This window comes from Mesoplodon mirus, assembly GCF_964341445.2.
Source record: "Mesoplodon mirus genome assembly, chromosome: 8".
Lineage (NCBI taxonomy): Eukaryota > Metazoa > Chordata > Mammalia > Artiodactyla > Ziphiidae > Mesoplodon > Mesoplodon mirus.
Window position 1 is genome coordinate 102,579,470 of NC_138984.1, and position 17,425 is coordinate 102,596,894.

The following is a 17,425-nucleotide window of genomic DNA, read 5'->3' on the forward strand; positions in this document are numbered from 1 at the left end:
GAGTATCCACCATACAATATACCATTCAAATGCAACTTATTTCCACCTGGGTGTGACACTCATTGTGAATACAGTAGTACACTGCCGATCATTAGACAAATATATGTCATCAATTATCCTGCTCTTAATTCCGTTACTACATTTTTAAGTTACAATGTTTAAGTTAAAAGCAATGAACTGAGGAATTGCAAAGGACCTTGTCTCTTGGCAAAGTATTAGTTTAGCAATGTCAGACTGGTGATTCACTGAGCTGGTATTTTAAAGGCTGCCTCTTACACATATATACAATGGAATGTTACTCAGCCATAAAAAGAAATGAAACTTAGTTATTTGTACTGAGGTGGATGGACCTAGAGTCTGTCATACAGAGTGAAGTAAAGTCAGAAAGAGAAAAACAAATACTGTATGCTAACACATATATATGGAATCTAAAAAAAAAAAAAAAGTTTCTGATGATCCTAGGAGCAGGACAGGAATAAAGATGCAGACATAGAGAATGGACTTGAGGACACGGGGAGGGGGAAGGGTAAGTTGGGACAAAGTGAGAGAGTGACATGGACATTTTTACACTATCAAATGTAAAATAGATAGCTAGTGGGAAGCAGCCGCATAGCACAGGGAGATCAGTTCAGTGCTTTGTGTCCACCTAGAGGGGTGGGATAGGGAGGGTGGGAGAGAGGGAGACACAAGAGGGAGGAGATATGGGGATATATGTATATGTATAGCTGATTCACTTGGTTATACAGCAGAAACTAACACACCATTGTAAAGCAATTATACTCCAATAAAGATGTAAAAATAAATAAATAAATAAATAAAAGTTGACTCTTAAAAATAATATCCACTTGGCTTTTCAAAGGAAGTGACCGGTCATTGGGAGCAAAATAAAGGTGAATTGCATGGGTTTATCTATCACCCTCTATGTGGCAAATATTGATGTTTAGAGTCTTTGAAGCATTATATCATTAGTGATCAAAAGTATTCGTAAGATTCCTCCTTCTCCCTCTTAACATCATTTTCTTTTGCAATGATCCTAGCTGAATAGACAAAGGGTCATCACATGTGATTTGTCTACATTTGAGACAGTGTCCCAAGGCTCCTATTAAATAGCAGAAGATTTGTATCCTGCATCCCTCACTGATCCATAGCTGTCCTAGTAAAAGAATAAGCCTAAGGCATTGTTTAAATATTTAGGTCAGGTTAGTTTTGCCCACAGGCATATTAGACCACAGTATGATTTTTGGGGGCATGGAGTCTGTGTCTCTCTTCCTTCCTTGATGCCTAAATATCCAGTCTTTGTGGTTAAGATACTGACAACCCCTGTTGAAATGCCAAAATTACCTGAAAGGGTTGACTACCATGTCAACAACCCCTTTACTCAGGTTAAAATCTCTGATCAACATGAATAAAGTGGACATGGGGTAGACAGAATTAGTTTCAAATATAAGTCTTACCAACAACTAGCTGTATATCCTTAGATCAGTGACTTGACCTCTCTGAGTCTCTTTCATCATCTTTAAAACTATTAATAATACCAACTATCTTAGAGTACTGACGTGATGATAAAAATAAAGCTGAAGTTTCTATTTTCCAGCATGATTCCTTTTTCATAATGACTTAGCCAACTTTGATTAAGAATTGAAGGACTGGGAGTTTCAGGGATGGACCAGCACAGTGCATCTCAAATTCGAATGTGTGAATGCAACAGTTGTTAAAGCAAAGGTTCTGATCCAGAAGTTTTGGAGCAGAGGCCGAGATTCTGCATTTGCAACAAGCTCCCAGGTGATGCCCATGTTACTATGCAGAGTCCACACTTCGAGAAGAGAGGGTGCATGTAAGGCAACAAAGGAAAGCATAGAACCTGATGTCTGCCATTCCTGGGGGCAGCCAGTACAGGAGAAAAGAAAGAAAAGCTGCTGAAAAGAAGAAGAAAGCCCTTCAAAGGGAGAGAAGGGAATCCAGTGACAGATTTCTATACACCGCATGGTCTTTTTGAACAGATTAGATTGTATCCATATCACGTCTGGCTCAATCAATCCAGATGGGACGCTCTTTTGCAAGCAGGCAGTGTAGTATTGCCGATGAAATTGGGTCCTCGGTATTGTCACCTAGCTAATCAGGAACAAGTCCCCAGACAGCTGATATCATGCTAATTGTGAAGACGACCCTGCTTCCTGAATTGTTCCCAATCCACACCTCTTCAGGAGGGACCAGACACCAAAATGAAAACCAACATCCAAAGACCTTCATGGGTCCATAGCTTTTTGCAACCCAAGCGCTGCCCAAGGGGGAAAGAAAAAACGTGCATCGATTTTGTGCCAAAAGGAGGAAAGATTTTTAAGCCTCTCCATTCGTCCATGAGCCCAGGAACCTGAAAATGCCTTGACATTGAAAAAAATCAAAATCTCCATGGCAACAAAGTTGTCATGCCAGAAACATGATCTCAACTTACACAGGCAAGCATCTCAAAAAAATATAGTGAGTGAGGAAGAATAACTAAAATTTCAAAATTCTATTGGTGGTTGGGGGAGGGAAGGATGGGAAAGAAAAATACAGACCTTTCTTCTCATGGAGCCGAAGAGGTCCATTCCTATTTGCCTTCTAATCACATAAAGTAAAAACTTCCCTCACTCTCAAGCAGCTCTAACCCACACAGGGGAGGCTTCATGCTGTGTCACTAACTCCTGGGTTTCCTGCCGACAGTAAGGGCTTCTCACAGCCCGGCCAACTTTAAGCCCAGATCAAAAGCTTTCTTGCCACAAAACAAATCACATTTGACAAAATCAGATTCCTCCTAAGCCACAATTATACATATTGACTTGGCAACCTCCATTAATGGTGATCTGACCCCCAGTTTAATGTCTTTTGTCGTTTCTTTCAAAAGTAATTAGCTCTCTTCTTTGCTTTTTCTTTCCTTGTGTGTGGATAAAATGCGAGGAGTGTTTGAAAGTGAGAGAACAAAAATTCCATTTGGCCGATTTCTTCCTTAGATGAGATAGCAGCGTGAAGACTATTAGTAGGTTTTAACCATCTAATCTCTCTCCTGGTCCAGTGAGTTGCCCAGACCTTGGTGGCACAGTACCTAAGGTCAAAGGCTGTTTCCAAGGGCATGTTTTCTAACATAAAGATGAGTGCGTCACCGACAGAACTCAGACTTACTTTACTCGGGGTCTGAGGGTACTCATGAGCATGCCTTTCCTATATTTTTCTTTTCAACTTTTGTGCTGATCTCTGCTTGGGACATGACATCCTTCCCAGCTATGCCTCTTTTCTTCCTGGTGTAGGTCAGAAATGTGTACGCTTGAGTTCTGAGCACACAGTGGAGGTGAAGTGGTCCTTAATTACCTACATTCAGTGTATGCCACAGGTGTATATGATTCCCAGGGGATGTGGCAGTGTTAAATGGTGTCTGAAGACCTGCAGGGCCTTTATCTTGAAAAGTTCAGCAGTGAGGAGCTGGGAGGATGCCACTGAGCACATTCATTTCAGTGAGGAAGACTGAGCTTTATGGAAGTCAGGAGTTTATAATGTAGATTTCATCTGCAGTGGAAAACCAGGAAGTTCCTTGACAAGTGCATGGAAGGCTGAATGGGATAGAGTAGAAGGAAATCATGAAATATTGAGGTAAGGGAGTAAATGAATGAATGAATGAAGTATATTAAAAAATATCCAAAACTTGGAAATCAAAAGAGAGTTAAGTTTGTCCTTTCAACATCATCCTGGGACAATTTTTTTTTTTTCCAGTACGCGGGCCTCTCACTATTGTGGCCTCTCCCATTGCAGAGCACAGGCTCCGGATGCGCAGGCTCAGCGGCCATGGCCCACGGGCCCAGCCGCTCCACGGCATGTGGGATCTTCCCAGACCAGGGCACGAACCCGTGTTCCCTGCATCAGCAGGCGGACTCTCAACCACTGCGACACCAGGGAAGCCCCTGGGGCAATTTTTAATAAGTCTACTCAATGATCGTTTAATTCTCAAGGAGAATGTACCTGTCATTAGGTTATGCTATTCATTGGCTCATTAGACCTTAGATGTTATGAAGCTACATGTTAACCCATAAATGTTTGTCCAATAGAGAAGACATCACCCCCCAATTTTTATTATCCCCTAAGACATTAACTAGTTTTGTAACCACCTAGAAATTTTATTCTCATAGTCTTTTCTTTCCTCGCTGTGCCATGGTATTTTTATCTGTGAAATCGAGATAATGATAATAATAATACCTACATGGAGGGTAATTGTGAGAATTAAGTTGATGTGCCTTAAGGGCTTAGAACAGTTATGGCTCATAGTAAGTGCTAAGTATATTGTTGTGGTCTTTAGCTGTATGCTGGTACGTATAAGCTGCTAACAGAAGGATTGTGAACTAGGCATAGGATCCATCCATTCAGGGAGGAGCCAAGCCTGATAATGACAGTGCTAGGAGCAATTTAGCATCTGGCTGTGAACTTGCTGTTAAAAACACTATACGGAGAAGTCAAATAGAAACCAAGTTGTTCTTTGAAATTTCCATGTATATCTGACATTATCCTAGATTTCAAACCAGGTGGAACAGTTTGCTCTTTGGGGTATATTTGCTGTCTTTCCTTTTTTAAAATAAAAAGGAAGCTTTAGAGGAGGACATGTAGAAAAAAAGGGTTCATTAGACAGGGCTCTAAGTACTTCTAGGTCATTTCAGTGAACAGACAGCACATAAGGCTATTTTTAGATGGAGACAAATAAATTATTAATTTATATTGATATCTTTCTATGTAAATTAAAAATTACAGCTTTCTCAGCTTTCTAAATTTTATTTTAGAAAACATATGACAAACCCTTCTTAATATCATTAACATAATAGCTTTTGTTTTATTATAATTATACTATGTACGTTTATAGTCTATGTGTGTATTATATATATATGTGTATATGTACACATATACTACTATACACATCCATATACACATACATATACATGTATATGCTTGTGTATATATTCTATTACATATGGATTGTGTGTATGTATATATATATATATACACACACACACACATACATACACACACACACTGGTTTTATATATATATATATATATATATATATATAATAAAACATGGATATATCTACCTTTGTCTATATATATGACTGACTCTGTATATATCCAACCATATGTATATAATTAACTCTCTTTATATATCCTACTATACTATATACATATGTGTGTATAAAAATACACACATCATTCATATTGTGTATATATGTATATATATGACAAAATGATAAAATCAATATTATCACTAACCACAAATATTAGCTATTCATTATATGGTAATTTGTGTTATCCATGTATACTTTTTATGAGTAGGATTTGTACCTATTTATACCAGCTATGTGCCAGATTTAGTACAATGTCTGGCACGTAGTAGGTGCTCAGTAAATATTAATGGAAATATTTGTTATTCACGAATTCGTCCAATCTAGTAACTTGCAACTTTTATTGCATTTTAGAATCACTGGGAAAGCTTGTATTTATTTAATTTATCAATATTCATTCTTGGGTCCCATTCCAGACAATTAATTCAGAATATCTGGGAGGTAGGACTCAGCATTGCTACTTACAAAGATCTCCTATTTAATTCCCTTTAAGGGCAACGGTTGGCCCTGTGAATGGACCTGTGTCACATGATGAGTTTTAGACCAATGCATCCCGACTCTTCAACTGTATCTCCTCTCTGGCCTTCCTGATTTGGACTCTAGTTGGGAGAAGGAGGAAGGTCAACTTCCTTTCTGCCTACGTTCATACTAACCTTGAGCTCAGGCACACGGGTGCCCCCATGAGCAGGATAATGATAATAAACTGAAGCAGAGACATCTGTGTCCTGTCGATATCTGTCCATAAACGGGGGAGCTGGCCTATGATCAGACTCACAGCTTCTCCAGAAAATGCCAAGGAGCTACTGAGGCAGTCATGACCTTCTGCCACTGCACGAGTGGGTGGGACTGAGACAAACTCTGGCTCCAGATGCCCTGTGGGAGAGCCTCTATTTCAATCTGCCAACCTGAGTTGCTTACTGAAATGACAAATGTAACTCCTTGTCCCAGTCTCTCTCTACCCTGCAGTGAGAAGGAACTTTAGAATGTGCAAGTCTGGTCTCAGTCTGCACACGATGCTTCCAGGCAGGCATTGCAGGTCCCCTTTACAGATTAAAAAAAAAACAAGGTTGACAGCAGATAAGTGACTTACAGATGCTCACAGAACTTGTAAGTAAACGCCATAGCCAGCATTTGAACTTGGGCGGAATACTTTCCAAACCTCTTTTCTCTCTAATACACCTTCTTAAACCTGTGTTAGTAAATCAATTGCTAATGTGGTTGGGAGAAAAACTGTGGATTCAGATGACTTAGATTTGAATCCAAGCATTTCCCCTTCTTAACCTCATGATGTAAGGCACATTATAAACTTCGCTGGGCTTCAGAAAACCTATCTGAAGATAAAAAGGGAATAATGCTTACTTTGCAGTATCTTTGTGAAGACTAAATAACATAATATGGGTGAAATGCTTTATAAAATTTTTGGCAAAGAGGATTCATGAAAAGGCAGTGTTAGTACAAAATTGTCATTAATATTTCCCTTACCACGGGCCTCTCTCGGTTGTGGCCTCTCCCATTGCGGAGCACAGGCTCCGGACGCGCAGGCTCAGCGGCCATGGCTCACGGGCCCAGCCGCTCCACGGCATGTGGGATCCTCCTGGACCGGGGCACGAACCCGTGTCCCCTGCATTGGCAGGCGGACTCTCAACCACTGTACCACCAGGGAAGCCCCACAAAGGCGTTTTATGATCATCAAAGAAGAAGAAGGTGGGTTCAGGAGAACAGTAACCAGTATAACCAGTATTCTTTGAATATCCATTATGTGCTGGGAAACATGGTTTCTTTTTTTTTTTTTTTTTTTCCTGCGGTACGTGGGCCTCTCACTGTTGTGACCTCTCCCATTGCAGAGCATAGGCTCTGGATGCGCAGGCTCAGCGGCCATGGCCCATGGGCCCAGCCGCTCCGTGACATGTGGGGTCCTCCCGGACCGGGGCATGAACCCATGTCCCCTGCATCGGCAGGCAGACTCTCAACCACTGTGCCACCAGGGAAGCCCGGTTTCATTCTTTTAATGCCCCTCTACCCATTCTTCTCCTGAACACTGATCTTGGACAGGATCCCAGCACATGGAGATACTCCCTTTCTTCCATTTACCCATTATGTGCTTATTCAGTGCTTGCCTTTAGAGTTTGTTACCTACTCACCAACTCTTCGGTTGAGCTGAGCTGGGATGTGAGTACCATTGAGGTCTGAGGAGCTGGAAAAAGCCACTGGAGAGAGCAAGGATACTAATGGGTCATCACAGTTGTCTAAAACGAAAGGGGGAGAAAGAGAAAATTCCATTAGAAAGAAGAGTTCCATAAGGAGAGAACTCAAAGCATTAACCACTACCACTTATTAAATACCTCCTCTGATCAAGGCTGGTACTACTTGTTTCCATGTGCTATTTCATCAATGCCTCACAACAATCCTCAAAGACAGGGGTTAACTTTCTTTCACAGTTGGGGAAACTCAAGTTCAGAGATGTTAAGTAGTTTGTGTAAGGTCACAACACTAGAAAACAGTGTGGCCGCAATTCTTGCCCAGATTTGTCTAACCCAAAATCCAACTATCCCGCCATTCCTTTGATCAACCACTTGAGCAAAGCCTCAAATTATGGTTAGTGAGCTTCTTCTATAAAAGAGGAGATGGTTTAAAAATGGGGAACATTGTTTAACTACTCTGTCATCTTCAGTCCCTAAGGACTCTTGTAATAGTTCTATCTAGAGGGACAGTAACTTAGAATGTCTCACTCCTAGTTGCATGAAAGTCTTTGGAAAATGAGTTACTGATTTTAATAATTCATTTCTATTCTATGAAGTAGTAGAGAATAGCCCCCAGCCTTCCCTAAATGTGGTAGGTATGTGTCCTAAGACTTCTTTGATGCTGACCAGATGTGGAACAGTGTGAAGCCATGGGCAGAGATGGGGTCTTGACAATGTAGATATGCTCCTCTGATGGCCCTGACCATCCAATCTCATGTCCAGGACTCTGCTCTTCACAGAGCATATTGGAGCTTGTAATCATTCATTTATTTGTTTGCATTCTCCAATAGGTAACATGCTCTTTGTGGGATCTTAGCAAATAATCTGGCATATAATAGGCTTTCAATAAAGGTTTACTCAAAGAATGAAATGGTGAGTAAAGGAAGGAAGTAATCAATCAATCCACCTAACACTCTTACCATTTTTCCATTTTGTATACAATTGATCTTAAAGAATATTGCAAAATGAGATCATGAAATCTAGACATACCTCACTCAAAACAAATTTGAAACGTGCTATTCGGTTTGAATGTCAACTTCATGATGTCAAATGCTCTCAGGAAGAGCTGAGTTGACATTCTTAAAAGAAAATGTACACAGGATTATGAGGTTTCTTGCTTACACAGCAAATTCTTAGGGAGCAATATTTCATCTAATTGCAGGACAATTAATTAGAAACATAAGGATTGAATTTTTGTTTGTTCAATGTGTTAAAAAAAAATCAACTGGCAAAATATGTTTTGAGTTTTTCCCAAATAAAAATGTTTGAAAAATATTTTGAGGCATTTAACAAACACAAAATACAGCCAGATCCTCACTGAGGAGGAATAACACAAAAATCAGAGCAAGGGAAAAAAATCAGAGCAAGGGCACCTCGGTAGTTACGGTCATTCTGAGAATAGAAAACAGAACTCAGGGCCACTTTACCCCAGGCCTAAGATGCAAGTGAGAGGGTTTGCACGCACCCTTCCAACACAATTGTTTGGGAACATGAATTTGTTACTCTATTTATATGTTAGGAAACAATATGAACATAATGGAAATTTTCCATTTGCTTTTGCTAGTTTCATCATCAGGAAACAGGTGAATGCCAAAGCTTGAACCCAACTGGACTGAGCCCCAGGAGAATACACTACACACAGACACACAGCACACATCACACACACCACACACACCAAGCACCACAAAGTATTTCTCTTCCCAGCCATGTTATGAGCATCACCTACCCACATCTGTAGTTACAGCTACCATCCAATTTCAGATAATATCCCTCCACCCCTAACCAATAACTCACAACCCTCCTAACATCCACTTCCACAAGAAAACTGAAGATCTTTTAAAGGTCAAGTACCATAATTATTATAGTATTTATGTATTTCTTAAACATATAACATGTATAAAACTCTGCTATCATTTTTTAATATTTTTTCTTGAAGTATAGTTGATGTTTCAGTGATGTGTTAATTCCTGCTGTACAGCAAAGTAATTCAGTTATATATATATATATATATATATATATATATATATATATATATATATATATGTACACACATTCTTTTTCATATTCTTTTCCATTATGGCTTATCATAGGATATTGAATATAGGTTTCTGTGCTATACAGTAGAACCTTGTTGGTACTGCTACCATTTTTATTAGGTTTTTAAGTGTTTTTTTTTTAATTGCTTGCTGATGACATTTTTGAGTACTGTGCTCCTAACCCTATTTTTCTTTCCCCAGGTAGAAATTGAAGTAACCTAATCATTTCAATTTAATTTAGTCCAATAAATATTTATAAGGTCCTACTTTATGCTTGACCTTGAATAGGCATTGGGATACATTTGAATAAAATTGAGTGTCAGACTTCAAGGAGCTCAGAGACCATTGAAAAATATGAAGATATAAACAAGTCGATAAATGGATGGGATAGTTAAGGAGAGTTTTCACCAACATTACATCCAAGCCAGTTACGTGAGTACCTAACTGGTCAGACGTCCAGTAAGTGCTCTTTCCCAACTCCTCCAGTCCTGTGCAGTCCCCTTTTCCACCAGGCACTGGCCTCAGGGAGAAGTAAGCTTCCAACTACACTGGCCTCCTGACATCAGCTGCTATTTCCCCACTGCCCAGTTCCTCTTGTGAAATGTTCCTTCTTTGTATCTCCATTTATGGGGTCCGTGTTTCCATTTTGGAAATCGGTAAAGCCATTGGAAACAATCTGTGCTAATGGAAAGGTCCAGAGAGGATTCTTCAGGGTCCCTTTTCTCATGGACCCTGGACATTGCAGTGGCCTTTAGAGAACATGTCTGAGCTTTTGTTCCCCTATCCCTAGAAGTGATAAGAATGGGAAAGTGTCCAGTCAGAAAGAAAGAAAGACCACCCCCTCCTCCCTGGCCAATAGGTAGATCCCTCTCTCTTCTCTACGTCAGATGAACAAACCTGACAAGTCACCTAAACTGAGAGTAGACCAGGACTCAAATTGGTAATCAGATTACCCCTAGTGGTTGGGAATTAAGAATTTGTCCATATAAGCATTCTCAATGCAAAATGTGTATTACTTTTAAACCTGTCTTATTCTTAAAGCAGAGGAGAAACAATCTAGCATAAACGAGGACAGTACAGTTGACACTTAACATGGGTTTGAACTGTGCAGGTTCACTTATACCAGATTTGTTTTCAATAAATATGTTGTACAGTGGGATAGGATCCGTGGTTGGTTGAAAACAGGATAAGGAACCTCGGATTTTTCACTATGTTGGGGGTAGGTGTCCCTCAGCCCATGTTGTTCAAGGGTGAGCTGTAATTAATTTTTTAAAAATTCCTGATTTGGGAAGGCCGGGGATAGTGGATGGTGTCAGAATGACTAAGACTGAGAGATCCTCGTTCTAGACTGGTTTCTTCTCTTGCCTTGGTGACTCCAGATAATACATCCCAATGCACTAAGCTGAATCTCCATTGTCCGCAAAATCGAGAGAGTCATCTCTGCCACATCTAGCCATAGAATCATTTTAAGATGGAATGAGAAGAGATGGAAAAAGTCTCCCTTTAAAGGATAAAGCACAGAATAAGCCCAGGAAGTAGTATGTGCATTGTCTGTAATATCTGCTTGCAATCCAGAACAACCATTTTCAACAATTTTATTCCTGGGATCTCGTGTGTATGTTACAAAACCTGCACAAGAATTGATATCACCAAAAGCTCTTTTGCACTAAAGGTTTGTGGTCAACCTGATGAGAAGAAGGATAGGAAGTATGGGAGAGGGGAAGGGGTGAAGACACACAGGAGAGTGAGGGTGGCACTGCATCCCCTCTGTGGATTGGCAGCCTTCCTGAAACGGGGCCGACATTGCACCAAACACATGGCTAGGAAGCAAAGACACAAAGTACCATCTGCTCCACCATCCCTGCAGGCTTTAAATAAGCAGACCCATGTTGTTAAATTTTAGGAACCACTCACATCTCAGCCTTCTGACAGTGTGTTTGCAAGCTAAATCCATCAGTTGGTTCTTCCAGAAGTGTGGTGGATGTTTATTCGTATTTACATAAGGAAAGAGGAAAGGGTGAAGAAATTCTGGGATGGAGAGAGATGTTTGAAGTTTAGGAAAAACATAAGGTGGGACTAGAAGTCAGGCTTCCGGTGGAATATAGAACCTGGAGAAACCATGATGATTTTTCCAGAAATGAACCACACTTCACAGATGCAATGGCATAGTAGAATATTTTCAAAATATTTCCTTAAAAAGCCCATTCATGGGCTTTTTCTCTCAAAGATGTGTTGCAGAAATCAGAGGAAATTAAAAGGCTATTTAAAAATGCAAACCTTTTCTCACATTATTACTGTCCAATTTTCTTTGACAAATAACTGCCACCTTGTTTTCCTTTACACCGTAAAGCCCACCTCCAAACCCACCCCTTGCCCAGGCAGATAAAAATCCAAACCTATCAGTGGGTATTGAATAACCCCAGTCCTACTTGCAAATGACTTAGTCCCACATTCATAGACTAAGATGATGTCAAACCCAGAAGGAACCTCTGAAATTGTGGAAGTCAAGCCCTCCCTTCACTTTACAAATGAGGACCTCAGGGTCGAAGGAGATGACAGGCCTGCTCAGGATTAGTTAGTTGATTAATAGACTGGCCTGGATGGAAACTCAGGTTTCCTCAATCCCAGATGGTGACCACTAGGTCAGAATCACCTGCCGCCTGTGAGTAAATCTGGTAATCATTAGTTATATCATTCTTCATAACATTTGTTTTAACAAATGACTTATTTTCTGCAAAAGGAAGGGCATGGTTTTATTTCCTGGATAACAGAAAAATGTTGAAGAATAGTCCATAATTTTCAAAAGAATTTGAATTTCTTACTTTTTTTTGCCCTTCTTTATTTCTTCATTTGACACTCTCTCCTACCCACCAAAAACAGGGTAAAAAAAAAAAAAACACAAAGGCAGGATGAAAGATAAAAAAGAAATGTATTTGTTTTCTGATTAATATTTGTATGCATATTCAAGGCCAGCATTTTCTTTGATATTTTCAATCTGAAGAAGTGGGGATAATTTTTCCCTTAATATACATGTACAGTTAAATACTAAAGACCTTTTTTCACCTTAACTAAAAGGTAAAGGCACAAAAGAGAATACTAAGTAAATATGATATTTACACAGCTTCTTAGAAATAATCATTGACTCTTTGAGAGGATTCCACTTTAAGTAATATTTTTGGTTGTCAGTGTATATTTTTATTCATTATTATTAGAATACCAATGGAGTTACAGATGGTAACTGAAGTTAAATTGTGAGCATCGCCTTGATTACCAGAGTAAATTGTCTGTATATGGGGATTTGGAGCTTAAGGGATTCATTTGTATTTATAGGTGAGATAAAATTCCTCTTAGCATTGCACACTTAATGGCCCACTTTGTTTAAAAGACATAAAGCATGTGTTTCGTGTAGTGCTTACAATGAGGCTTAGAAGTGGCAACTCACGCTTTTAGCTTCATTTATTTTTCCCCTTGTTACCTATCATTTCACTTAGCAAACAACAAAAATAAATACTCTAATACTACTCTTGACTCTGACCCCGTCCCTATTTTCCACCATGAAATCCTAAAAGATAAATTACTCCATGATGTGCAGACCAAGAAACATGACTCTCTAAAATGAGTCATGAAAAGAAGGTCAAACCTTCTCTATCCTGACATCCATCTCCACCATAATGCAGTGCTACTTGCCTTTTGATTATCTGCTGGATACACATGGTCGTGCTCTTTGCTGTGGGAAGACAGAATTCAAGTCAAAGACATAGACCCTGAGCTCAAGGGTCCAAGCATTTACTCTGGGTTGAAAGATAATACATGTATTTTTTTTAAAAGCTCCTTACGTGTATGAATGATTATATGCAGGAGACCTCTGGCTTGGGATACAGGAACCCTGGGTCCTCTTCTTCCTTCACTGTGAATGTGCTCTCATTTTTACCTTCCTGTGCTTCAGCTCCCTCCTCTGAGACCAGTGCAGGTGATTGTTCATTTGTTCGATTAACAAACTTTAACTAGGCACATTCTAGGTATCAGAGTTTCTGTCGGGCTTTCGAGGTAGTAAAAGCAACTGTAACCAATTCCTCCAACGTAGTGGAGACAGACACACCCTTCACTGCTCCACAGCTGTGACTGGTGATGGAGGAGCCAGGGCATCCCGAAGGGGAGGTGGTCCTGTCTAGGGATTAACAAGGGTGCTCTGGGGTTCTTTCTAGGCTTTTAAAATCATTCTATTCAAGATTTTAGGAGAGACTTGTTTGGAGGTACTGATCTTCACTTATAAGTGACTTGTTAGGACTTGACCATAATCAAACCCACTGAGAACAATAACAAAGCAGCAGTGGCAGCTATAATTCTTTCCTGCCTCGGGGGCAGCTCCCCTTCTAGGTGGTCAGCTGTCCCTGCTGTGCAGCCTGCAGGAGATATCACTCATATTGGCTGGGTGAGCAGCCTACAAGTTTCTCTGTTCATTTCACACTCTAGTCTATGTTCAAACTGGTCTTTGAACCAAGGTCTGTGTGACTTTGTGTACACCTTCTGTCTGAAAATCTGCTTCCCATCTCTAAAATGATGGCAGGAAAGCCTCATAGTCTGGCAAAGGCCAGTCTCCCATGTGATTATCTTGTGTGAGTTTAGCTCTTTCCTTCTTGGATTTTCAAGAACATCCATACACGGATGTCCCATAATTATTCCAAAGACAATGGCTTCAAAGTATACTTCCCTAAATTTCTTTCCTCTCAGATTACCCTTACTGCCACTGATGGATTTTTTTTTTTTTTTGATTCTCAGTTTAGGGATATCATGCTCACAATTGATTGCTTTGTTCTGTATTTCTCTTCTACCCTTAAATCTAATTTATCAGTTACTTAATCTGATTTAAAAAATGTTTCTTAAGCCCCTCAGATGGGAGGCATATGATATACTAATCATGTGTGGAATATAAAGCATCGTGTTGAGCAGGGATTTTTTAAACTACAGTACTTAACATCTGGGACTATGTATATGTCCAATAAATCTTTGTTGAGGGAAACGGTGAAAGTTACAAGTCTTACCATTTTTGTTGTTGTTGTTGCTTAGAAAGATCTCTCAGATTTATATTCTATTTTTTCCCCCTTGCCCACTACTTGATCCTAATTCATGCTTTTAAATATCATGTTATGATTTTATAAGTCTGCTGAGTTAACACTGGGCTCTACTATCATTGAAGCATTCTTTCTAAAACACTGTTTTCAACATATTTTCTTCCCCATGACTTATTAGGCATGCCAACCTCTATTTGGCTTCCAGAAGTAGCATCATGAAACTGAAAGAACAAAGAGGGAGTTATTAACATAAAACAGGTCCAAACTGAGCATAAGGCAGGGTGTCACTGATGAGGGGTCAAAGGATGATCAAAGAGTCAGAAAGTAACATCCAATAAGCAAACATCAGAGTACGGGGCTTGTTGTTGGGATACGCTTTGGTTAGGGGACCATGCCCTCCAAAAGAATCATTCAAGATTGTGAAATTCAAATATGCTAAAGCTATCAGTTCTTTAGGATTATGGATGGTCCTTCTTAGCTTAACTGAATTAGCTAGAAGGCATGAAATCTTGGATGTGTAGAAAAGAAAAAATCATAGATGAAAAGGCTTAGAAATTTCTGGAATATGAGAAGCTGAGATTGGTAGCTGGATTACTAGGGATGGTTTTAGAAGAGACTGATAAGCAAAAAGCAAATCTTTGAAAAAATAAAATTTTATCTATTTAAAAATTTCCTAAATCCAACTTTGTTTCTATACACTCCTGTACACTTCTCCCCATCTCCATCCATCAATATTCCATGCAATGCACAGACAAACATGCTTACACACACACACACACACACACACACACACACCATTATAAAGTAGAGCCAAATCAGTTTCAGAATTTACTGGATTTTTAAGCAAAGCTAAATACATGAACAAATGGGCTGCATGATACATGATACTCTTACAATGATAAGATTGGGAAAATGGGAAAAATAAGATTAAAAACTTTAAAAAATTGCAAGAAGAAAGAATGTATTTTTATTTAGTGCATGGTTCAAATGATTATGCATAGGATATTAAAATGAAGGAAAGGCCACAACTGGAGAATTGTAAAGATAGTGCTTCTGTCAATTCAGTGCTCATCAGAGTTGAGAATTTCTTTCCTTGAGCTGTGTCTCTCAAGTAGATATCTATTCTTTTTTGAATACCCTGGAGCTAAACTTCCAATAGCTAATAGCCTGTATTGAGTGGTTCTAAATTACACTGAAAGTCCTGGTTATTCAGGAAACTACAATCTTCACGTGCAGCTCGATCAATCCATACACATTTATGAAACCCTTTTCATCTCTAATGGGTCTAGGCATAGAGCTCCTAAAAGAAATACTATAATCTCTGTGTGTCATCAACCTACTCATGAGAATTTAGAAAAAATGCCTGATTGAAAAGATAGGCTTGAGTTGGGGACTGGCCAGCTGGCTGATAGCACAACCCCATGAGGGTCAATGCCAACCATTTATGAGTGGATGGGATAAACATGTACTGATAATTCAGACAGATATTGATTCTTATTGGTCTTTGTAGGTGAGAAAATAATGTCAGCTCAGGGACAGCAGCAGTGGTACTTAAGGTCATAATCTGGCTCTGTGTGTGTGTGTGTGTGTGTGTGTGTGTGTGTTTTCTGGACCAATTGGAGACTGCAGTATATCTGGAAAGAGGCAGACACTGGAGCCCAGCCCAGTCTGAATTCATATCCTGACTCTACAGCTTACTAATTATACATCCTTTGGGAAGTTATTTAATCTCAGTCTTCTCTATGTATAATGGGGATCATAACTATATCCAAGCTTGTCGTGAGAACAAAAAGAGACAATTCATGTTAAATATTTAACCCAGTGATTGGCACATGACTGGATACACGTTAGTTTTCTTTATTTTCTATCCTTCTTTCTTTCTTAGATCCAAGCTCATCATCTCCAGCCATTGTTTTTTTTTAAAAAATGATCTTTCTTATACCCTCTACTATGCCTTTTTTTACTTTGTCCATCCAGATGGTTTTAAGACTGTTTCTTTATCAGCTCTTCAGGATACATAGGATAATTCTGCACCAAGAGCTACCCTGTTTATGCGTTGCGTATGCTCCAAGACAAAACAGAGTACACTTTCTAAGTTTTATCACATTTTTTCTTGGATGTATTTAATAGTTCTTAAACACAATGTGCCAGGCATCATGCTATCTGGTCCACAGACTGTTGAGCCTAAAAGGGAACAGGAAGCACAGCTCTTAGATAACATTACGAGGGATGAGGCTGTAGAAAACGTTCGGATTTCTTTCTAGTCCTTATACTTTATTTATTAAAAAATCTTGTGACGTGTTAAGTAGGGCCATCCATGTTTGTGTTATAAGCTTAAAAAGCTGGGAAACACTGCTTTGGGTGAGACAGTCACATCAATTTGTATTTTAGAAAGTTTGCTCTGATATCAGGGAGGAGAATGGAGCGTGTGTACGTGTGTGCATGTCTGGGGTGGGGATGGGGGGAGGAGAATGAGGGTAAAAGACTGGTGACAAGAGGACCCATTCAAAGCCTATAGAAATAGTAAAGAAGAAATAATACAGGCCTGAACTAAAACAATGGTAATTGGGATGGGGAGAAGGTAAGGCAATTCAGTTATATAAGAATCATCATTGTCTGCTGATTTGAAAGGGACGTAAGAATGAAGGATCATGTCAAGATTTCTGGTTTCAGTGACTCTCTATTTTGTTATCCTGGAGACTTGGGAAGCTCAAAAATTGGTTTCTAAAATTAACAAATTTAAATCAAGCAAAAGAGAGACAATGAATGAATCACACATCAAAATGATGTCCAAATGACACTTAAGACTCCTCAACTTTCTTTTAGATAAATATAATAAGTAGTATCAGGGGAGTAAAATATATATATGTATGTATGTATGTGTGTATATATCTATCTCAGATGGTAAGTCATAAGACGTTATAAAGAGATGCATTCTTTTTT

At 39.3% G+C, this 17,425-nt stretch overlaps 1 protein-coding gene across 2 annotated transcripts in view; it reads right to left on the reverse strand.

The window, feature by feature from the left end:
• The window catches only part of CNTNAP5 (contactin associated protein family member 5), a gene marked incomplete at its 5' end in the record, with an annotated part of 904,555 nt that overhangs the window by 682,264 nt on the left and 204,866 nt on the right, over positions 1-17,425 (reverse strand). For both annotated transcript variants that reach the window (XM_082630066.1, XM_082630065.1), the window contains one exon: positions 7,276-7,380. In XM_082630066.1, coding sequence (XP_082486192.1) covers positions 7,276-7,380 — 105 coding nt within the window. The remainder of the gene's footprint in view (positions 1-7,275; positions 7,381-17,425) is intronic.